The sequence below is a fragment of the Sparus aurata genome, chromosome 14 (assembly GCF_900880675.1).
Source record: "Sparus aurata chromosome 14, fSpaAur1.1, whole genome shotgun sequence".
In the NCBI taxonomy this organism is placed as follows: Eukaryota; Metazoa; Chordata; class Actinopteri; order Spariformes; family Sparidae; genus Sparus; species Sparus aurata.
Genome location: NC_044200.1, coordinates 15,164,155 through 15,189,022, shown reverse-complemented (window position 1 = coordinate 15,189,022; position 24,868 = coordinate 15,164,155). Strand labels below are relative to the sequence as shown.

The window sequence follows — 24,868 nt, the reverse complement described above, 5'->3', positions numbered from 1 at the left end:
ATGAATAAATGTGTTGAATTATTGGAAGAGAGGAGAGTGGTCTCCGTCCACTTGTGCGTGCGTGTTGGTGTGTGTCTTTGTGCACACAGATTCTGACACACACACACGCACATGCACACACGCACACACACACACACACACACACACACACACACACACACACACACAACCTCTCTTAGTACCTTTGATGACATGGAATGTAGAGTGAAATAGCAGCACTCTGTGTAATGGACACAGAGAGACTGTGAACACCTCTATCAGAGGCAAAAGGAGCACCATGGAAACTCCATAACGCGCATGCTGTGCTCACATAAATGCACACACACACGCGTATGACTCACTGCATTAGGTGTTCACTTTCTTTTTTATATTACACACAAAAAGACAAAAGCAGTTACTTAGATTATTCCATAAACTAAATACCAACTTGAGATATGAGAATGGATGGTATATGACATTTCAGCTAATTAATATCTGCAAATGAATAGATAAGTAAATAGATGAATAAAAACTGGTTCTGAGATACCATTTCTGTTAATACGTTCCACCTCTGTTGCTCCTCTCACGGACTGTTTACCTGCATACAACCCAAGTCCATCAAACATGATTGGTCAATACTACTCAGACTACAAACAGACAAGACAGAAATAATTCCGATACCAAATTATTGCTCTATGCCTACAGATTCTGCGTTTATATCCATATATCTGTCCAAAAAGATTATGAGAATGTTGAGCCAAAAACTGTTAGGATTAATAGTGCTGGCCAGTCTTTTTCAGTGCCTGACAGATACAGTGACTGTTAAAAGTCCTCTCAAGACCAAACATAAGGTGTTAATCCTCCAGTTTCTTAAAAGCTGAAACAGACCACTATAAAGTTATTTAAGCCATGTGTTGTCCTCAAAGAGAAATCAATGAAGTGAGTCCAGATCCCCAAAGTTAATTCATCACAGAAACCATAAACACACAGACATCTTACCATTTATTGCAAGCATTATCTTTTCATCACACACTGTTAAAGGGCCAGTAATGAAATCACTCAAAGACGGCTTCATCAATCAGAGAACCCATGGTGGATCTTTCTCTTTTCAGTTCAGTGTAGCCCCATTTATTGTCCATTATTAATGTGGCTGTTACAAAATAGCAAAAGCTCGGAAGTTCAGATAATATGCATATCATTCCCTCTCTCCCGCCTCTTTATCTCGAGCCACCCGTAATCACAAAAGGCCACTGGTGTTTTGTTGGCAGCGATAACCTAGTTACCCCTGTATATTGTCTGCAGCTTCCAGAGGATTATAGACCTCTTTGGCACCATGAAAGTGTCACTATTTACTAATGTGTAGTGCAGTTTGTTTGTGTGTGGGTGTGTGGGTGGGTGAGTGGGTGTGTGTGTAATTGCGTGTACATTTTAAGTACCCAGATTATCCTGATAACATTTTAAATATCAGACGGGCAATGATTTGAAGGTACTCTTTCAGATGCCGCTCTCATTGCCTTTCCTGAGGTCTCAGTCACTCCATCTGCAGAGAGAATGGGAAAGGAAGGAAGGGAGCAAGACAAGTTCAAGGAATGATGACATTTAGGATGCTGTTTCCTCATTACATCCAATTAGTCTTTAGAACAAATCTGTTCACATTTTGAGATTTTCTTTTTCTTTTTCTCTTTTGGATTACAGTGCATGTAATGGGGCTCACAGATGATATTACAGAATAACAAAGTAATTGTTAGGAACAACATCTAAATGTTTTCCCCATTCTGTTGGATCTCTGTATGTTGCGCTATTATCAAGTTACAAATTTAGCAATTTTAATTTGCGTGCCAATTCGCTGAGTTCTGTCGGCCAATAGTTTTCCTGTGTGCGTGAGCGTGTGTGTGTGAGCCTTTTGAAGTAATTAGTCAATTAGCCTAGTTAGAGGACTGACCTCCACTAACTGTTTAGGAGGAACATCTGGGAATTACCATACACACAAATATTGAGAGCACAATAACACAAACACACACTACTACTGCTAAAGGGTATAAAGACCAAAACAGTTCTACTAGGTTTATATATTGAAGTTATTACCATTAAATGATCGTTTCTTTAAAAGTATCAGCATTGGCCCAATTAATTAGAGTTTGAAACGACTTCACTTCCAATTGAGGCAGCTGAAAACTGCTGCTTCACCATCACCAGTCCCTGGCCTGATTTACTGTGAAACACAAATCGTTTCCAAGTGTCTGCAATCACTGGAGATGGGCACAAATTCTCAAAGGTAGAGAAGAACGTATAGCAACAATATTTTGGCATAATGGTTAACACACATGCACATTCCCGAGTCCCAGCGGCGGTAAATGCTACGAAAGCAGCAGAGCTGGTCGATAGCAGAGATATACCTGCTGTTTCTGGTCCTTGGGACCCAGACGCTCAGAGAGAGTGTGATAGATGGAATAGGGGAGAAATACAGAAAGAGAAAAATCAAGAGTAGGGGGGCCCACAACAGGAGGCTGAGAACAGTGTTGGTCGATGCAGCTCCTCCCCTGCTGGTTTTAGCCTAGAAACCCTCCCCATTAGACTGATGCTTAGCCAGGGGTGGACCAAGAGACAGGCCTCCTCTGGATCCTGGTTGGTGTGAGAGTCCAGCAAGGCACCGCAAGGAGAAAAGGGTCAGGAGAGAGACAGAGGTAGAGTTTAATTAAGGATGTGGTCATGAAGAATAATGCAGATTGCAGAAATGTATGATGTGTTGCACATTTCATTTCTGTGTTTGTTTTTCATACCTCATATAATTGTACTACATGCAGAGGCTTTGTGGCTCTGCTAAAGGTGAAGGTGAACTATTGTTTAGAGTATTGGGACTTTAGAAATCATCTGCAACTGTGATTCTCAAGCTGCCTTTATTTCTGATCCCGGCAGTAAATAACAAAGACAAATTGCTGAAAGTTGAGAAAAGGCTCTTAGCTTTTTCAGTAATGCTGAACAAATGCAAACCTTGTCCCTAAGTGCAGTCATTGCTGTCGATCAGAAAGTGAATTGAAGAAAGTGATTGCTGTATAATGATTGCCAGGTCCGATACATTTTTCTTGGGTCTTGTGTTTTTTTGTGTGTTTTCAGTTCAAGTCATGGACTGAAAAAAATATGGAGCTCAGTTGTTTAAATGATATATTTAATCAACTATGAAATACAATGTAGCTGGATCACTGCTACACCTTGACAGAGAAGTATCTCTCCTGCTTCAGGGAGAGGCGTCATGCTGAGAGTCACACTGTACCCTGCTTGTCTGTGTCACATTATACACTCATTAGAGAAGAAAGCTGGCCAAACACATCCACGCAGTCCCATGCATTATCCTCGGCTGCAAAAGAAAAAATGGTCTTCACATCCCAGTCATTGTATTTTTCTCATCCTTCATTTAATTTCTCTTCCATTCTTTCGATCTTTTTTTTGCTTTATCCTGTGACTGTGTCCTCTTTGTTAGGTTTGTTTTTCTTTCAGGATTATAGATTTTTGCCTCTACAACCTCTATTCATTTCTAAGGGGATTTGTAAAGCGAATGAGGATTGCGCCTTTTGTGTTCTTTTCGCCTCTCTCTTCATCTCCTTTTTCTCCATCTTTATTCCATTTCTAACCCGCTCGCGCTACCCATTGTCATTTTTAACCTGTGCCATCCCCCAATCCTTCATTCCTGCTTTCTTTCACCAGTTCCTACTAGCAGAGTAATCTGTCATCCCCTGCTCTCTCATTAATCCAGTGATTGGCTGTCCTCTAATTGGATCCTTCTCTCACTCATGCACACACTCGCTCCAACGCAGACACACTCACAGACGAGTCATCTTATTAGTGGGTTAAATAGATGTTCTGGTGTAGAGAGGACAGTCAGATTATAGAATAGGCTGTGATTATGAATGTTGGGGTTGGTGTTTGAGTGACAGGGGTAGGTCAATCCCACTGTTAATATGAGCTGGTGCTGTGTCCAATAGTGTGTTACTATCCAGTTAACACTGGTTCATCTGACAGCCACAATGAGGACATGCTACTGGAATGAATAAGGTGGTGTCGGCAGAGGTGGGGGCATAATTTCACCGTAAATTCAGGGCGTATACTAATGGTACAAATCACACACTTACACAGTGTTAATTTTTACAGGTGCTACAGATATATTGTAGAGTTATAACTTTGGTCAGGATAAGCTTTGGGTTACAGTGCATGTTCTGATGGGACACGTTTGGAAACCTTGGGTCTCAACATCATTGTGGATTCCACATGACACACACCACCAACATTGCTGCACAACAAGTATACGTCCCCAGTAGCAACAACACTCATTCCCATGATGGATGTCTGTCCATGACTGTCCATGTAGTTAAATAGAATATAAACAACTCCTGTTTTGGACACAGTCATGGGAAAGTAATTTGAACGAATATGATTTTGATTGCAGAGTACGCTACCCAGCGGCCGGCTGTGCTGAGACTTGACATGCGTTCCAGGGCATTTGGGAGCAGTTCAAGCAGTTTTTGTTGTGTCTTAGTCATTTAATCCAGCCTCCAATGTTCCCATAGCCATCCACTACCCTCGAGCATCCCAACAAAACACATGAACTCATCCTGCCAGCAACTGTTCCATCAGTCAGTGGTTGGTTATATCAAGTATATCCCTACAGTACATGGTTTTCTTGCTTGAGTTGTTTTTTTCCCCCCCAACATACACTGAGGTTTTTACATGCAGCATGTAAACTGTTGCTCGAAAGTGCTGGGACTGCCACACTCAAGGTGCTGAATTATTTATATTCAGTGTAGCAAATGCAGATCTGTAAGTGTGAATTATTGAAAGTGTGTACTATACTGGAGTGAGATCGTTCAAAGTCAAATGCCTTTTTCTATTTCGAACCCCCCTGAGGGAAATCCGACAAGCCAATTTGTGGAAGTATCGCGTCTTCACATCTCATCAAAGACATTTAATATCAGAATTCCTTTAATTTCTATCAGCAGGAAACTTTTTACCACATCCCTTACAGTGTGGCTTCCTCACCCTCTGGTGTGTGGCTGTGAGTTACGGAGGTGTTTAGATGTGCATATTATGTTGTGTCCCAGTTTAGCTGCAGGCTGCTGTGGTCTAACAAGGCAAGTGAACAGAGCTGATATGTCGCAGCTATTGCTGCCTGACACACTTCTGAAAAATGTCAACAAAGTGGGGCAGACAAGGTTGGAGTGAACTCGTGGCTCACTCAAAGTCCCTTCTTGAAGTTTTACCTTTGTGTTCACTCTCCTTCTCTCTCTTTTTCTCCCCTGCTGTTTTGCTGTATATTCTGTCTCTCGTATTATTCTCTCTTTTTCCCCATTTTCCATTGCAAAATTTGGAATCTGCAAGGCCATTACACTGTAGAGCAGACAGATAATAAACAAAATGTGTCATTCCTGGGAGTCGTCATCGGCATCGTTTGTCAGTGTCTTGGCTGCTGGAAACAGTCCAAACTGTGCACTCCATCTGCGTGATACAGGCCTTATTTTTACCCAGGCTATGCCCCAGGGCAAGATGATGCAGCCTGTGCAGAATTAGCCACTCTGTGTGTGCTTGTGTGTGTATGTGTGACTTCTAGCTTCTAGCACCTGCCAGTGGGAAAAATGGCAGACTAATTGTGAATCCTGTTTGTGCACCGAAGGGTCAGACCTCACCTGACACCTTAAATGCACTTTACCTTGACATCCATCATGTCTTTTGCATGGTTCTACCACTGAGGACTGTAATGTAATGACACTGTAATGGGGCAACATTAGCATGATGTTGGGGCAAGTTGTGCTGTATGAATTTCTTGCTGCTGAGCTTCGCATGCTTAAGCCTTTGGTTACTTATTTTGTAGACAGACTGAGCAACAATGACAGATGGTAAAAAAATATAGCAGAGTACACCTCTTGCAGGACATTCTTATCTGTAAACTATTATTAGTAAACTGCCTCAAGCTTGTTTAACAGTTTTTTGTGTGTGTGTACGGGGGGCCTTACCCTCGTTGGAATGGAAAGATAAGTGATAATGATTGATTGTATCCGAGTCGTTTGTCATGCACTGACAATCCTGACAGCGCAATGAATGGCTTTCTCATTTGACCTCTGAGGACGTCAAATGAAAACAATATTGCACTTGCAGCCACTGGCCCGCTCTGTTAACTGAGTTTATGATATAATACCGACGGGTGGTGGTTGACGGATTGAGTGGCGCAACAGCTGTGACGAGGCAGTGGGTCGTCGATGTGTCCCTCGCTTCATTTGACTCCCACGTCAATCTGTCCTCCATCCAGCTGGAGAGGAGATGGGTGGGACATACGACGAGAAAGGGAGAGAGGCAGAGGTACCAGGAATAAATGACAGAATCAGAGAGATAGATATTAAGTGATAAGTAGTCGGGCTAAACAATACAGATTGCAAGTATTTTAACAATATTGTGATCCCGATTGATTAATTACATAGTCTATTAAATGTCCTAAACTTGTGAAAAATGCTCATCATTTTGTTCAACCAACTGTCCAAAACCCATAGACTCTTCTTTTACAATCATAAATGACAACGAAAAAGAGCCAATCCTTACATTAAGAAGCTGGAACTAGCAAATGTTTTTTCATTATTTTCTTTCATAATTTCTTATGATGGACTAATCATCTTAATCTACTGAACACTGCAGCTCTACAAGACATGCTGTTGTGATAACAGCAGATCAGGAATTATCATTCCTATCCATTGTCACAAGTGTGAATAATTTTTTCACTTACAGCAATCAGGTTTAATGTTTTCTGTTGATTTGCTTGCCTCTGCATAACTCGAGGATATTTAATTGAGATCCTCACAGAGAGGGGAGCTCTCCCTCTCAAACAGATTTATGCAGTGCACCAAAATATCCGAAATATACAACTGGGGCTTCGAACATTGCTAACTTACAATGTGTTATTAAAAATTACCAAATAACATGGCATTACATGCAGTACATTTCACCAAATCATTTCTTATTCATCTCTGCTCTCCTGGCAGTAGTCACGGTGCACTGGCAGCATTGTGCCAAACTAATGAACAAACTCACACCAGGGAAGGAGAAAAAGGCGAAGCTAGCCTGGGGGAAGTAGAGAAAAGATAAGAGAAGTTCAGTGTGCCCTACAGGCTCTAAGGCAGGATTGGACTATCACTTTAATTTCCCTCTCTCTGTTCATTTGGAGCGGTGGAGTTTGGCTGCAAGTGAAATCCCTGTTTAATTACAAGTGGAGGGGGCAGGAAAAGAGTAGGATAAAGAGAAGAACAGAGATGAGGCAGAAGAATTAGTTAATAATAAAAGTCTCTGCAGATTTATTAAATGATCACTTTCCAACTGCAGGTTGACTCGAAGGCCCCTGGCATCATGTAAGGAGGAGGGGTGACCGAGAGAAAAGAAGGAGAGAGGCAAGAAAAACAAAGTAGAGCTTTATCATCTCCTCAGTGAAACGATGAAGATCTTGAAGTGGAAATTCTGAATATACTTAAAGCGAAGACTCTTCCTCCCTCTCCCCCTTAGACCTTAGACACATGTTCCTACTTGTATATATGTTGCATATATAATTTGATGCCATTGTGCCGCCACAGTAAATTATCAAATAATCTAATATATCTTAGTCCCGCTTCCGAAATATTAAGACATTATGTACATCTGTGATCTTAGCCTCTTTTAAAAGCAGGATTATATTCAGCCACTTCCATCTCTTCCTATTGTGAAAGGCGGGAGAGTGCGGGGTGTAATGGCTGTCATTTTCTCACCTGAAACAGGAGGGAATTATAAATGCCATGCACCCCATCCTTTGTATTTATCCCTGCTGATATGATAGCGCAGCCATAGTGAAGAGACAGTGAGCCGTAATGGTTGCCCCTCTGGCAAAGCCCACGAAGAAGATTGCATGAAATGAATGTGATATCGAGATGAGAGAGACAAGGGGTGCAGTGGGTCGTTTAGCCACCAAATCCCTCAATTTTTTTTTATAAAAGAGGGGACAAAAGTGTTGCCTGTTCAAGTGTGAGTGTGTGTGCCAGATAGAGAATGGAGGCACTGGAGAGATGATGAATGTATGATCTTACACACCTCAGAGCGTCTGAGTGACAGAGAGAGAGACAGACAGACAGAGGGAGAATGAATGATATCAGGAGCCGCGCTCTGGAACAGAGGATCCACGTTGGCACCCATTGCTTCTGCTGGGCCCTGAATGTGGTGTGTGTTTGTCTTTGTGTGTGTGTGTGTGTGTGTGTTTTTATCTGTTGAGAAAACCATTTCCCCGGATGCAGGCATCTGAGGCCTCGATAGGCATCAGGAGGTCTTTTCCATTCTGCAAAGTCTAAATCCGTGCGTGTTTTTCTATGTGTGTTTACATGAGGGTACACACACGTACGTATCGGCCTATCTGCTGTCGATGAAGTGTTAAATTATAAAGCGTTCAGATATGGTGGCATTGTTTGCTACAGTTCTGTCTGGGTGCTTAGCTTTTATGGCAGATCACGAGGTGACAAACCACTCGATGCGGTGACATAGCTACGTAGATTACATAAACACATTCACACACACAGGGAGATTGTGGTTTCATACACTCTCATGATAAGGCTTTGGCAGCTGAAATCCTTCCATAGGCTAACACAATGGCCTTTCTCTTCATTGACTAAGAGGTTATTTAGCTGGCAGTGGGCCGAGGCAGTGGTTGATTTTAGGAGGAGGAGTGGGATTGGTGGAGAGTGACAGGAAGGCAGGGAATCTTATCATGTGAGATGCAAGAAGGATCAGTGTTGAGTTTGATCATGTGCACACACAATTGCGCCACTATCTCTCTGATTCCATCTCAAACTCATTCCCTTTATCTACCTAATGCAAATGCAGCTCAACACAGTAGGGAGGGCAAAACATACCAGCTGATTTTTTTATTTTCCCCAGAGCACACACACACGCTCGCGCTTAACACACAAAGATACACTTGCATTGTTCTTCATCTGTAATAGCATGCTGGATTCCTCTTGACTTTGACAAGGAGATACGCCCCCTCTGAATTCATTAAGCTGTGTGTGAATCTGTGTCAGTCCGTGTGTCTGCCGCTATTTATAGTATTTGGTGAAATACACAGAAGAGACATAAAATGTAGACAGCAAGAGAGCGAGAGTGATGTAGTAGTGTGTTTTTGGAGTATCTCAATCGTGCCAGTGTGTCAATGTCTGACTCCAGTTGAAAGTATGTTTGTGGTGCATCTGTGTGAGCAAACATGTAGAAATATGACTTCACTATGACTGTGAGCAAAATTGTAAGATTTGACTTGGTGTGTTTTTATTTGAAAGAGAGAGACAGCATGAGATGCTGGCAGAGTTGTGCTGTGTGATAGTCTTTGCGTCCGACAGAGAGAACCGCCGTCAGTGCCAGGCTGCGCTTTAGAGATACCACTACGCATAGGCGTTTCTGATCTCTTGTTACATTCAGCCATGCCCTACATTGGACGGTTTAATTATGGCTTTTCATACCCTCAAATGTTGAATTTAGTCAGTAAATGTGCTGCGGAGACATGTATAATTGCATCACTTATATCTGGGGGTATGAAGAGAGACTAGTATCCAAAAGAATTTGATCCTCAGCACCCACTGGTGCACTGAAGCGGTGAAGTGATTTGAAAATTGCCAAGATTACATCAGTGCCCATCATCACTGCCATAGTGTCTTTAAACGAGACACTAAATTCAAATCCCCAGCAAGCTGCACTGATGCTTATTGCATATTTCGACATCAGACTTAAAGCTGTATATGTATATTTCTCTACTTCATTATACACCAAAGTTTGTATTTTTGCAGGGCTTTGGCCGAAGAGAGCACCTTTTCTCAAGTATCATGAGAAAAAATTTGTTTAACATGCCAAGCTCACCATTGTCGGAAGGAACCATAATGAAGGAAGGGAGAAATAAATAAAATGACATTAACATGAGCAGAAAATTGGAAAGACTCCCTAAATTTAAACATTATGTCATCACAGTCAAAATACTGGAGAGAATTTGCAGGGAAAGTGAACATGAGATGTTTTATTAAGCTGTATAAGAACGCGAAACATTATCCTTTAGCAGGAACTTGTTGCTGGACCGGATATGAAGGAAAAGTAGAAAATTATACACACGCATTGATACCTTTCTGGGAAGAGGTTAGAAAAATCCTTAAATATATATTTGACTTAAAAGAACCTCTGAAACTAGAAACAGCCAGTGATAAGGATATGGAAACAGCCAAATCCAACAAAACTAAGCTTGGCTATCAGCAATGTAACAAATGTGGGACTTGAAAAAGATTTACCCCCAATAATAGTAAATAATTGAATAATGAATGATAATATTTCAATCAAGCATAAGATTTCTAAACAATTATCTGGAAGATGATAAAGGACTATTGCAATAAAATATTTAAAAACCATGTGCAAAAAACCGTGGCAAAGAAAGTAAAAAGAGTTAATTCCCTCCATCTAAAACTCATATTTCAGGACTGAATTTCCAGTTAGTGTGCGGGCGCACACACAAACACAAACAAACACACCCACACAGCTTTACCCTCATCATAACCCAATATCTGTCCCACACTGATGATGTCGTCTCTGTTTCCCGGCTGTCATCGGTGAGCAGCGTGAGTGACAGCGGTCATCCACCAATGACGGCTCATTAATCAAAAGTGCCAGCATCACCTATTATTGCACCATGCTGTTACCATGGTGACGAGAGGAGGGGGACGGCTGAGATCTACTTCAGCTTTGCCCCTTGTGCTCGGTCACTCAAGGCCCATGCCAATCAGTGCCAGTCAATGCCAGTTTGAATTGGCAGGGCTATATATCATAATGGATGGACTGCTCTCCCAAGTGGCCAAGTTTCCCATATGGAGCCAGTGAAGGAAGGTGGAAACTGTCAAGCAGTTACATTTTAATGAAAATCAGGGCTGATACAAAATGCTTCGCATTATCACTTTACGGGAGTCAGATTTGTTTGCTTGCCTGTTTTGACTCTGAATACTGCTTGACAGAGTGCTATATTTTATTGTTGGCTAGATTTTTAGATTTTTTTGCTTTTCTCCCAAAACATATAATCTCCGTTATAGTCTTATAGAGGCAATTTACAGCTATTCTAATTATTGTAATATTCTGGTTTTGTCTCAGTCATTCAAACAATAATCAAATATCACTGTTCACCTATCTACCAACACAGACGCTGTAGGGTACCTGATGGCAACAAGTTCTATTCCTATTCTGTCCTATTCTGAAGAGGTTGTCTGAAGTATTCTGCTACATTTCTAGTAGATTAGATGCAACACCTCTGACCATGAAAACGGACTGTTATTCAATGAGTCATACTCCCTGTACAGCTTCACTCTCACTATTTTTGAGGTTTCATGTTACCTGTAAGCCATCAGTGGCGCAAAAGGAATAGAAATTCATTATGCTTGTCTAGCCTGAGGAAGGTTTTTGTAAGTTGGGAAATAACTGAAAATTGTATTTTGATGCCCCTTATCCATTAAATTATTATGATGGATTCAATTTCACTGTCGCTCTCTCTCTCGTGCTGGGAAACACACAGACGTCTTGAACCAAGCTTGCAGATATGCTCTCCATCACACTCAAATTCTTCCCATGACATACCCAAACAATGCAGTTCCTGAATTCAAATATTTATTGTGTTTCTTTCTTTCTCTTGTCATGTTTCATTGTAATATCTTTGCCTATCTCTCTGTCTGCCATATTTAATCCTTGTTCTGTGTTTCTCTGCAGCTGTCTCGGGTGCCAGTGGAGGCCTGTGGTCAGTATTCAACCTGCAGTGACTGTCTCGGTTCAGGAGATCCCCACTGTGGCTGGTGTGTCCTGCACAACACGTAAGTACTACTTTTACTGTCATATATGTGCACACACCTATACAAACACGCACACACGTTAACATTTCCTGTTTCTATTTCAAATTTTCAAGCATACAAACATGATATTTTTTCATTTAAATCCAACTCATTCCCCAAGCTCCAAACATACTAACCAGACAGTGTTAGGGTGGATGGGTGTAGTGTTCAGGTTGTTAGCCTCCCCTACCTCCACGACGCCTGGGCCAATGCCCAGTAATCCATCCTTTGCAGCCCTTGAGCATTCAGGGACTCCTCTCGCCAACCCAGGCCAACTCTCAGATTGCTTTCCTGGGGTTCGGCCTTGTGCCAGTGTCCCCCTTGGATCCATTACCAAACCTAACCACTGGCATTGTTTACCAGTCCTGAAACCAGAGCCTGGTGAGAGCACAGACACTGGCGGGCATAGCCAGGCCTCTGATGGGCACCGCTCCAGACTTCAGGAGGTGACATGAAGAGAGAGATAGCTTATGTTATTGTTACTGAACTGGAAACTGTTGAATGAGACATATCTGAGAGTATCTCACTGACCACAATTCTATTCTTTTGCTTCTCCTTTAAGCTTGTCTGGATGTGTCATATACTCTTTCTCACGCACACACACAGAGTCACACAAATTCACACACACCCCAGCTGCTGTCAAACCCTCGTCCCTCAAGGTTGGAGTAGAAGATAGTACTTGCTAGGGGCAGGGCGATTTCCCACTCGACTGTAAACTGAAAATTGGTGTCTTGTGTTGGTGCTAGCCCTTGGGTACAGGGTGTGTGTGCGTGACTGAGACCATTTAGGACCTTTATCCCTGCTGGTATGAGAGGACATGGTAACGGCAGAGAAGGGGTGTGAGTGTGAGAGAAACATACACACCAAAACTAGAAAGGAGGGAAGATGGACAGAAAGATTGAGAAAATGAATGGCGAGATGACAAGAGGGAGCAGTGGGGAAGCAGACTAGAAGATAATGGAGGAGTAAACTCTGACAGAGACATAAAGCAAAGAAAGCTATCAGGATCGTCATCCTGGACACAAACTTTTAAGGGAGAAGAGACGTGAAAGGAATTAAATGTGATGAATTGACAGAGATCTCAGAAAAGAACAAGTTTGTGTGCAGCAGTGAAGGAAGGAGAAATAGAGGATGAATGTGTTCGAGGTCTCCAGGGTAGAAAGAGCATTAGCAGACAGAGGACACACTCTGATGGGTTATGGGTCACATACCAGCGCTTTTAGGCACAGACACACACACACACACATACACGTGCACACACACACGCATGTATGTATGTGTAATGCATCAGTCTCGAGTTTCATGTTTATCACAATTTTCTTGTATTGAACTTCCTCGCTAAACCCTCCATACTTAACCAAACATTGATCAAACATTTGGTGTATTCTAGCAGATAATTTCATTTAAAGGTAATTTATCCAGAAATTAGTTGGATCAATATAAACAACAAATTAAAGGCCACCAGGGAGCAGCCATCTTGCAATCATTTGCCTGGACTTGCAATATAAATAAAAATCAAAGTGTGTGTGACTTTATGTGAAAATGGTATGTATGTGAGTGCATGTTCTTTACTGTGTGTGTGTGTGTGTGTGTGTGTGTGTGTGTGTGTGTGTGTGTGTGTGTGTGTGTGTGTGTGTACACAAAGCCATTAACACCCTGGACATCCTCCCGGTCAGAGCAAATGGGTGGCCACAGATTGGCCTGTCACACTTAGCCTGATAGAATCAGCTCACCTAAGCTCACGCCTCTCTTCGCTCACATACACACACACACACACCTTTCGTGCCGGAGAATTAGTGTCAAGTCGCCAAAACGAGAATAGAGGCCAGAGAGGGGGAGAGAAAATAAGCAAAATGCCACTTTAGTCGATCTCAGGTGTCTAGGCGTTTGGCCATTACAAGGACAGAAAGGGAGATTACAGGTGTGTTTTGTGTGTGTGAGAGGTTGTGAGTTGTGAGCACACACACACACACCGGTGGTCAGTTTGACACACATTTTTGCCTTACTTTCAACCTTGTGGCGCACGAACACATGAAAACATGCACACACACTCACACACACACACACACACACACACACACACACACACAGCTGAGTATGACTGATTGATCAAAGTTTTACCTTTCCCAAAGTCCCTCCTCTTCATCGCTCTCCAACCCCCGCTTGTAAATTCTTAACAGGGTCTTGGTGTAACTGAAGCTCCCCTGAGCGCCGCCTCTACCACAGGGCAGGACTGTGCTATAATCACTCCTGTTTGACTGCTCTGAGTCATTCTGTTATATCAACCATTGTTAATCTTTGCCACTTGAGACATATTCATTGTGTTAGCCTTGTTAAGTTGGGTGAATTTCATGTAAAGTTCACATTTATGGCTAAGTAACCAAATGAAGGCTTCACCTGGAATTCACATTGACTCGGTCGTCACTTACTATAAGAACTCTTGCCACATTGTAGTTAAATATTAAAGTCAGATTAGGGCAAACTTTGTTGACACGTTGCTTGAAATAATGGAGGGTAAGTTAGCAACACCCAGTTTATTGTGTACAGAAAACAGATCCCTTTTGTAGTGAAATAAAATCAAATTGTAGGTATGCTTCTCTCTGACTCCCTCTTCGCTTCCTGTCTTTCATCAATTTCAGTGGGACAATGATAGCTGAGAATGGACAGTGGGATGCATGGCTAATTAGTGAATGCTATACAGGAGCCAAACACAAGCAAATATATGTGCACATATATAGTTGCATAAATGCTGCCCACACCATCAGTAGAGTGCTCTGCATAAATATGTCACCTTTTTCTAACAGGTCAGTTTTGCTTGGCCCCTTTGAGATGATTATAAAATAATTGGCTGTCTGCACATATAAGAGCACACACTGAGATGACAAAGCCCTACTTTTGATGGTTCCTAAATAAACTGTATATGTATCGCTCCATTCCCTTTCGACGGCTCCTTTATTTAATGAAGTGTCACGTGAGGTCAGTAGTGGTACAGGACCATTAACGGGACTGATTCACAGCCTGAGAGTACATCCCAGCAAGTCCAGCAAATATACATACATAAGAGAAAAAATCCACATAGACATATGGCCAGTGCACAATACAGAAGAAACATTCACTATCGATTTTCAGATTGTTTTTCAGAAAGTATTTTTCACGTCAACCTCGCTGGAATCACCAGACTTTAAGCGTCAGACACTTAGGTCTCTCTGGCCATTCTCCAAACCCCTAAGAAGAAGTAGGCAATATGTGTTGCTGTATATAGTTTTAATGAGTCATTGGAGAAAAAAAGGAAGTGCCATCTTGTAAGGTAGAATGTGTGGCTGAATTAACTATGCATTAAAAGTCTGTCCTTGGTGAGTAGCTCTGGCACACACATTTACACAAACACACACACAGATATCCAGTGAGAGCTGAACTACTTGATATTCAGAGGATAGAAATATGTATTCTATGTCCTTCATTCTTTTATCACCTCCATTTGAGTATCTTAGCAGAATAACATTTTATTTATGTAGCTCAAAGTTAAATATTAATCACTTTAGATGGATGTATTAATAGATACAGGGGTGATAGGTAGCTGCTGAACATTATAGGATATCACAGTTTTGTTAGTAACTCACTGCTCATTGACTGGATGGCTGGACATTAAAGTTTGTACTCTTATTTTATGGACATCAGAGTCATTGAAAAATAAAACAGACTTGTACAGCTTACAACGCTCTACTATCCACTTGTATGCTGAGTGCATTTGTAAAATCTGTATTTCACAACAGCAATGGTTAAGAGACACTACTGACAATTTTCTCAGGTTTGCCTCCGGATCTGTGGTTGGCCAGAAGTCCTGCTCAGTCATAGCTTGAATAGATTAACATGACATTACAGAATGTGCCCAAAGGGGAAACAAATGACTGAGCATCCATGAGCGAATGGCAGCATTTTGATGCCCACAGGGTCAGTATTAAGTGCTGTGGAGAAAAGGGACAGCAGGTCGATGTGTTGTGAATGATAATAGAGAATAGCTCTTTTTTTGTCTTCATATTCAATGCCATGCGACATTGCGAAATGCTCTTCCTGGACTGGCCAAGGATGAAGATATTTCTACAAAGAACACCATGCCCAGTACACTGCAGACCAAAGGCTTATATCGTGTATCTTTAATAACATATCGCAAAAAGGCCGAAATACCAGGACCTCTTAGAATACACACACAAACAAACACATCCACACTTATTTGTGCTGGAAGGAGGGGTGTTGAGGGAAAGGATACCATGCGGTTCATCTTCAAAGTGTTCTTCCAGATAGTTTGTTGTTCCCAATCAACCTTGAAATCACCTCACTGGGCCAAGCAAGCTTGCTCCCCCTCTTCTCTCTCTCTCTCTCTCTCTCTCTCTCTCTCTCTCTCTCTCTCTCTCTCTCTCTCTCTCTCTCCCTTCCGCGCTTTCTCTCTCTTTCTCAGCATTGCCTTTATTTACTTTATAGATCGGTGAGAGGAGCTGTTAGAGAGAACACCAGGGGAAGAGGAGAAAGGCAATCAATAGTACAGGGGAGGAAATCAACAGGAGTGCACCTGTGTTTGTGTGTGAGTGTGTGTGTGTCTGTGTGTGTCTGTGTGCACCTGTGTGTGTCTGTGTGCACCTGTGTGTGTCTGTGTGCACGTGTGTGTGTCTGATTGCAGTCATTGTCCTTGACAAACACTGACCATTTGGAAAGGCAAATGTCTTCATTTATAGACATATGCTCCTGTTTAACCTATCAGTTGTGTATCCTATGTGCCCCCTATATATATTTGAAGCCTCCTGGAAAACTTTGTGTCAAACCTGAAGCTTCACCTGTCACCCAAACTGTCTTGGCCCATCACACTCATGCTCTCCTCTGCTGAGATGCACGACTTATGCTAATGCCTGTCTAGTTCGGCAGGTGAAAGGAAAGTCTTCACTCACATCAGCACCCCTTTTCATCATTCCCCTTCTTTCCACTCTTTTACCACTGACATTGGATGTCACACTCCGTCAATCAGAGGAGAGTCTCATAGAAGACTCTTACAGGAGATTACCTCTGAGGGATTGTGTGAGAAGCAGCCTATGTACAGTAGCAAACCAAAATCATACATACATACTTATATTGTCTATCATTTACCTTTTACCCCTGTATTTCAATAGAATTCATGCATAGCAACAGGTCACCTGTTTGGTACTCTGTATATTCCTTTATAGCATTCTAGTTGTTGTATATGATAAGACTTAGTAAGGACAGTCAGAATAATTTGGTCAAAGCCACTTTTAAAGGTGACTTATCGTGATCCTTGTAAGGTTTATACCTTCATCTAAAAAATACATCAAACTATACACTTAAACTTGCACATACTGTCAATTGCTGCTGCACCTCTATTCCCCCCTTTGTCTACATGCTCAGTTTTAGCTAATTTCTCTTTAAGCCCCCCCACCCTCCTAAAAATCCCACTCTGCTCTTATTGGTCAGTTTTGAAACCACCTGCAGTTTTGAAACCAACAGCTGTGCTGGGAGCTTCCCTGAGGGCAGTGACTTTATAGTCTTGACATGACAAACTTCCGGAAGTCCTGATGACTTGTTAAAAAACAAAGTTTCAGAATATGGGCTGTGTGAGTTTCTCTTTGGAGTGTGCGGTTTGCTACTGTATTTATACAGCAACTGTAGATGTGCTTTATAATTAAAAGAGACAGAAAATCTCACTTTCGACAATATGGGAACTTTACATTTTCTTTCTGTTTTGAAATAACTTTATTCATTTTCTAATATTTGTTGTTCTGTTCAGCAAAGCCATTTATGTGTCTGACTGTTTACAATAGTCTGACATGACATATTCCTTTTTCTGTGCCGTTTCCATCCACATTTCAACCTCTCCAACTAAGGCAGGGGAAATTACACAACAAGCCAGTATGCCAGAAGTATTACAGCTACGTTATGGATATGTTACCTCCCGTAGTACCGGTCTGTCAGCTGTCAGTTTTGTAAGTGGTTAACTAGGTTGTCAACGTGCCTGTCATGTGTGACAGCCAGACAGATTGGAAACCATATTTGGAGAAGTAGCATTGTCAAAATGAATGTCATCATATTTGGCATGGATGTTGAGAATATCTCACATTACTCTGTGATATCAGTGTCAGTTTGGAAGATGTGGTGCTAATGTTGCAATATCTTCACATTAATAATTGGTTTGACATATCTCAATCTCTGCTTTTGGCTGCGATATGAGTAATATTCCCAGAGCACTGAAATCATTTTCTGTTTCTCATTTTTTTTCATACTTTTTCATTTTATTTTCCAGCCGTTCTCTCTTCACTATCATTCAGATCACACTCCCTCTCCAGCAGGCTTATCACATGCTGTATTTGTGTGTTTATGTGTGTGCTAATACGTATTTATGAATCTGCTCAAAGTGGGTATATATTTGTTCATATATCACCAGCATCAATGTGTGTTTGGTGCATTGCAACCCATTATACATTGTAACTGACACATGATCTGCATGTGTAAGATCCCAGTATGTTATGTGTTCAGAAGCATGTTTGGCCATAAACGGCATCCCTCTCCTTCTCCTTTTAACTCCTCTCTCTTCTCTTTCTCCAAACACTCATAAACATCGATCCCTCCCTCCTAAAGTGGAACAGGGACAGTTAAGTCATCTGTGCCACTGGCCACAGGCAAATGCCTTCTCCTAGTTCATTAGAGAAGGTCTGCCTGTACAATCAATAGTAAACCTATGAAGGTAGATTGTAATATACGAAGGTGTCCCAGACAATCTTATGCAACTGTTGGTACATTTTCCTTTGTTGTAGCACTACACAAAATGAACAGATCAGATAAGTTTTAATGTTTTTATGAAGTTGTATTCTGGAGTCATGTAATCACCTTTTGATAAACAGTTGTCACACACGTACATGCTCATTAGGATGATACAAAAACGTTGAAAAAGTCATAAGTAAACACACAAAATGGCTGATAAAACTTGTGAGTCATGCTGCACAGTTTCTTGTCTTCTAAAGCCTTTGTTTTCCCAAGACATCTTTGGTGCTGTCAAATGAATAACCTTTTCAGAGGGAAAAGCTAATTGGCAGATCCATTGAATGCTTTTTCTTTCTGTCTCTCCCCTCTCCCTCTCTCTCATATTAATTCTGCACCGCCGCTACCTGTCGCTGTGTCACAGTCATCCGTTACCTCAGTGTGCTCATTACTGTGGTATGCCACACTAATGCTAATTAAATTGCAGTGGCACAATTAGCATGCTACCAAGGACTCGTGTTTGGTTGTGTCGACCACTAGCCTCCCCCTGGAGATGGCCGAAAGAACTTTGAAACGTATTGTTGGCATGGAAAAGAGTTGTTAAGATCAAAGAAAGTTTTAACCGTAATGTCACAGTGACATCTAAGATTAGGCTGTCACCTTTAAGTAAAAACCTTAGCTTTGAGCTTGTATTAGAAGCCAAGCTAAAAGTAAGTAAGCAGATAGTCCAAACATACTAATTAGTGTTTAATTGCCTAATTGCCTCTTTTCTGTTGCCTGTGAAGGACTGAGCCTGTCCAGGCTTCCCCTTTCAAACCCAATCATCTGTTTCTGATTAACCTGTTTACCTGAGGAATGATCCAAACAGGTGTTTTTAAAGCATTCTACAGCTATCCCAGTCTTTTGTTGCACCGTCCCAACTTGTTTGAAATGTGTTGCTGGCGTCAAATTCAGAATGAGCATATTTTTTACAAAAACAATGCAGTTAATGTAATATATTGTCTTTGTGCTGTTCTAGAAAATTATCACATTTGTTTTGTTTTTGACTCAGCGTGGTTGTACAACCAAAAAGTTTATTTTTTTGTGATGCAGACAAAAGTTTTATAAAAGAAATAGTTGCCTTTGTAGAAGAACACTTTAATTAGTGGACTGTCTGAGCCAAGATGCAAGGATACGGACAAAGACCGGATAATGAAAGCAAAAGATTAGAGAAGATAATAAATACATTTGAAGAAACTTTAGTAGACTGAGAAAATATCTTTGTTTTGTTCTCAGTCATAACTTGAACCATACAAAGAATACAAAGGCAACAAAAAGAAAACACATAAATGCCAGTATCTTGACAAACTGCAGTTTTTATCAGCATATCTTGTCACTAAAAGATTCCAAATGATGCAGTAATAGTAATAGCAGAACTAGTACTCTGGAAGTTTTGTACTCTGAATCTCCTCTGAGACTACAGATTATGAAAACCTTAAACCTCAAACAAAATCCAGGTCCAATAGCTCTGAATGATCATTGACTTATATGATTGACCTATAAGTTTGTAAAGCCTTTTCATCATAGTCCACTAAATTTAACTAAATTAGTTGCAACTATGACAATGGGCTGCTATGACTTGTATCAGCAAGTAGATTAACTGGACTTCAAATATCAAATAGTGCTCAAAATGACTTGGTCAACTCTCCAAGTTAAATTTATTCCAAGTTGTTTCTTTGATCTTGAGATCCTAGCATCCATGGCACTTGCTCTGATATCTGTGCCCAGGGGAGGATGGCCATCCCCTGAGTATGGGTGACTGGTTTCACCCTCCCCACACCCCCACCCTCGTCCTCTTGCTGGATGCTAAGGGAAGTTGAGAGAAGGGAACAAGGCCAAGAAGTGACAGGGGCATCAGGACGGAACGGAGCAGTGCACCTCCCAGTTCCCTCTCAACTGTCACCATCATAGTACGAAGGCACACACACACACACACACATGCACATAAAACAATCTGCCTAGCACCTACACACATGCAAAGGCACATACACAACAAGTGCATGCCCACTTCTAAGTCAGGACCATTGCTCACCGTCACCCATTGTCACCATACCGCACACAGGGAAACACAGACACTTAAAAATGGACATGCACATACTCACAGTGGGGAAGGTGTCTTGCTTTTGTCTGGCAGAGCATGAAGGCACAGGGACTGACATGAGACAGAGAGGAGAAATGAGAGATGTGCTGACAGTCAAAGGAAGTAAAGGTACACGGTGATGTCTTCCACATGATGAGAGGGGATAAAAAAGAAAGAGAGGGTAGATAAATTCACAGAGAAGAAAGAGTGATGAGTGATGGAGGGTGTTTTTTTTGCATGCTGACCTGAACTTCACCACAGTTAACTTTAACACAGTTAATGGCAACTAGGCTACCAAGGGTTTTTGAGGGTAAGGTTTGCAGTTTCAGCTGGTGTCATCAGGTTTTTCTTATCACAAACATTTCTAGACTGATTACCCAATGCATGTCTGTGCCAGGGAGTCATTGACTGTACATGCGACTAAAGCTGCAGCGATTATTCAGGTCATCAGTTCGTCAATTGAAAGAAAATGTTTCTCAAAATTTTAATTATTTTAGATAATTCCTTCATTTCAGTCATTTTTAATGTCTCATTTGCTGATTGCAATCTCCCAAATATAGGGAATTGCTGCTTCATTTGCCATATATGATGATTTTTATTGAACGTAAGAAGCAATTTGAATAAATCACTTTGGGCTCTTGGAAATTGTGATGAGCATTTTTCACATTTTTTACATTAAATCCTGGTTTAGACGGATTTACTCACACGTGTGGACAGAATCATAATGTAAACAGGATATAGGATATTTTATCCGTGTATGTCGGTACAGGAAGTGTAATTATTTTCATTATCAATTAATGTGTAACTTGATTGTTAATTAAGAGATTAAGAGCCATACAACTTCCTCGGATGCATGGCTCAAGAAATCCTCCTTTCAAGTGCATAAATTAAGCTCCTGGAGCAGGCACTCTGGTTGAGGATATGAGGGTCAGCACATACACACACACACACACACACACACACACACACACACACACACACATGGTTTGTCTTGACTATGATGGAGAGCAGCTCTTAAGGAAGGGTAATCATGCAGGTCACCTCTCATGTCTCATCACATAGGTAGTGCTATGGCAGTAGTGGTCTAGTAAGAACGTTATATAATCCTACTATAATCTGAAACTGATTGTCCTGTATTAATATCAGATGTTATTGGCAGGGAGATTACTCATGCTTGCCAAGACAATAAAATGTAATTGGTATGTATCTGTATGTATTGATTTACTCTCAAGCTGGAAATCGTTTTTTAAAAAAATAGTTAATTTAACAACCTTGCATTTTTTCACATTCTTTTTTACTTATTATTTTTTTTAACCAAATTACATTCCTGTTTTTATATCCTTCAGACTTCTTTTCAGACTGCATTTGATCGATAAACATTCGCAAGACATTTTGTGAACATAAACTTGTATTGTTTACATTAGCTCGTGGTCTTTACACTATCAGCACCATTTTTCTTGCCCTGGGTGACTTATTTATGAATATACTTGATAAAAGAAGTTGTTTTCGGTGTATCTTTAAAAATGAAATTGTGTAGGAAAAAATGGAACCATAGTGTTTTGATAAAAAAGCTTTTCACATGCACTAATGTATGAGTCTGTTTTGATGTCCTCTTAGTTATAGGCATCTTTGCTAATGCAAATGTTAGTCAGAAATGTATTGTTACTTTTATAGTTGTGTGTTAGACACATACAAACAATGAGGTAAGACAATAAATATAGGATCTGTATCAGGCCTTATTTTTATACTGTATACACGTGCAGTTCAAAGACCTCTTATTGCATTTTTCTCTGATATAGAAAATGATAAGCATAGTTTCAATATGCCCTCTCATTTAGAGTTACAAACTGCCTTGTGGCTGTGAATAAACACACCTTGACTCCACAGGCTGAGTATTGACTGCCTGGATCAATAGTATCATATGCCAACTCGTACAGCTGCACAAATGCTGGATCATAACACAATATATGGAAGATAAAAGTCAAGTGCACTATTGAGACCATTGAAAAGCAGCCCTCCAGCGCCCTGCAGTATCACCCTGAGGGGTAGTTATGAAAACACCATCAGACAGGGCACTTCAATTCACAAATGCCATGGGATAACACTGCAGATGCAGTGCAATGATAGGCCATTGTTGTTCCTTGTCAGTGTCTGGGCTTTTATTTTATGAATTTGAGGTCAGATTGTTTGTTTATATCGCAGTAAATGGGACAGTGATATATGAGCTGTTTGGAAACATTCCAATATTGTCTTTTACATCCTTTGTCAGTCTTTTCCCATCTAAGCTATCATGTTATTTCCCTTGTATCAACTCTAAATACAAAGAAAGAACAATGTAAAATCTCCCAAGAACATTAAGCAATGACTTAGTTAACTGGATGATTAAAAATAATCATTAAGCTAATGACAGTGCCCCTTTCACCCTCTTTTGTGACACTAAACTGCTCGTTAATTGACTAATTTGTATTTGTATAAATAATTTCATAAAACAAAATGATTCAATAATTCAGTTAAATAATTTATGAAAGCTGCTTTGTTGACACACTGTTTAACCTACTGCCCCTCTCACAGACATGCCGCTACACGTCTGAGCCAGACAGATAAAGATGTTTAATATAGAGAACCTGGCCTAATGGCATCTTTGGGGGCAGCAGTGGCATCACAGACGCTAGATAAACAGCTTTATAAGCCTGCCACACTATCGCACCAATAGATAGCTCTGCCATTGGACTGTTTGTTTGTTGTGTGTGTTGCGTCAGAGAAAGAAAGAGAGATGAAAGAAGTTGGTGGCACGGCTTTTGACAGCTACTAAAATTGCGTGGTGGATTGTGAGACACCAAAAGTCACGGAAGAGAGAGAAACAGCTGCTTCTTGTTTGCCTGCAGGGCCATACTGATGCTGCTGATCACCGTCTTTTCTGAAATATAGGATTTATGGAGGTTGTTGAAAATAATAAGTGCTAATAGCCCTCGTTTAATAAAAATGTTTATGGAACGCTGATCGACAGTGTTAGGTCGGCCTCGCTCTGTTTTTCAGCCATATATATTTTAAGAGATCGTTTTATCCCATATGGCTACCTGTGCAAACTCTCAGCAGCAGTGTTACTATGTAATTTTCCGCTCAGCCGGTGCGCTTGCATTGGTAGTACGTAAAAGGGATGGCTGGGAGATTTTCAGACTTGGGGGGGCAGCCACTTTGCAATTTCTATGTCTTTGGGTATGAGCTTGTGTGTGTGTGTGTGTGTGTGTGTGTGTGTGTGTGTGTGTGTGTGTGTGTGTGTGTGTGTCCACAAACGGGAGTAACAGGGTCATGGCCAGTGGGCCAGGTAATGACTCTCCCACAGGCCCCTCCATGCGGATTTCTGCTCTGTGGACCACCACTCTTAATGATAGCACAAGGAGGCACACCGACTGTTGTGTGTGTGTGTGTCTGCGGTCATATGTAAGAGTGAGAGGATGTAGCCAAGCTGAATGTAGATGTGTGTGATGACACTGAATCTCTGTGACACAGTACCTTATACATCTTCAGGCTATTAGTATGTATAGGATTCCATATAGTGTCGATGATGCATGGGTACTATGGTAATTGAGTTTCAGACAGCCTACAAAATACCTATTTGTTGTGCATTGATTTAGCACAAACAGCGCCATAAATGCAGAACCTCAGGTATGTAGTGTACAAAAAAAACACCAGGGACTTTCTGTTTTTCTGTTTGTGTACAAGAATACACATGCATATATGTGCATGTGTGAGGTTTTATATCTTTAGTGTATATACTTATATAAATGTCTATATTTGTGTATACTGTATATTAGTATGATTTTATTGTATGTTCAGGTGTTTGTTTCCTCCAGTGACATGAGTATTTGATCGAGCTGAAGCTGGCTGGACTTCAGCTTTGTGAGATTTAATAGCTTTCATTTCCCAGACTGCTTGACCTTCTCCATGCCTCACATTAGATATGCATTACACCTGAAGTCTCACATGGCCAGGTACATCTGCACCTTCTCTTTAGTAGATTCTCTCTCTTCGCTCCCCTGAGCCCTGCAACCTGCGCCCCACTGATACTCGACTAGTTTCAGCCACAAAGGATCAAGCCTGGAATTATACTTTGTCCTGA

The 24,868-nt window shown here is 41.1% G+C and overlaps 1 protein-coding gene across 2 annotated transcripts in view; it reads left to right on the top strand.

Moving 5' to 3' along the window:
• Positions 1-24,868, top strand: part of plxna4 (plexin A4) — a 233,762-nt gene that overhangs the window by 134,888 nt on the left and 74,006 nt on the right. For both annotated transcript variants that reach the window (XM_030439779.1, XM_030439780.1), the window contains exon 5: positions 11,752-11,852. In XM_030439779.1, the coding sequence (XP_030295639.1) occupies positions 11,752-11,852 (101 nt within the window). The remainder of the gene's footprint in view (positions 1-11,751; positions 11,853-24,868) is intronic.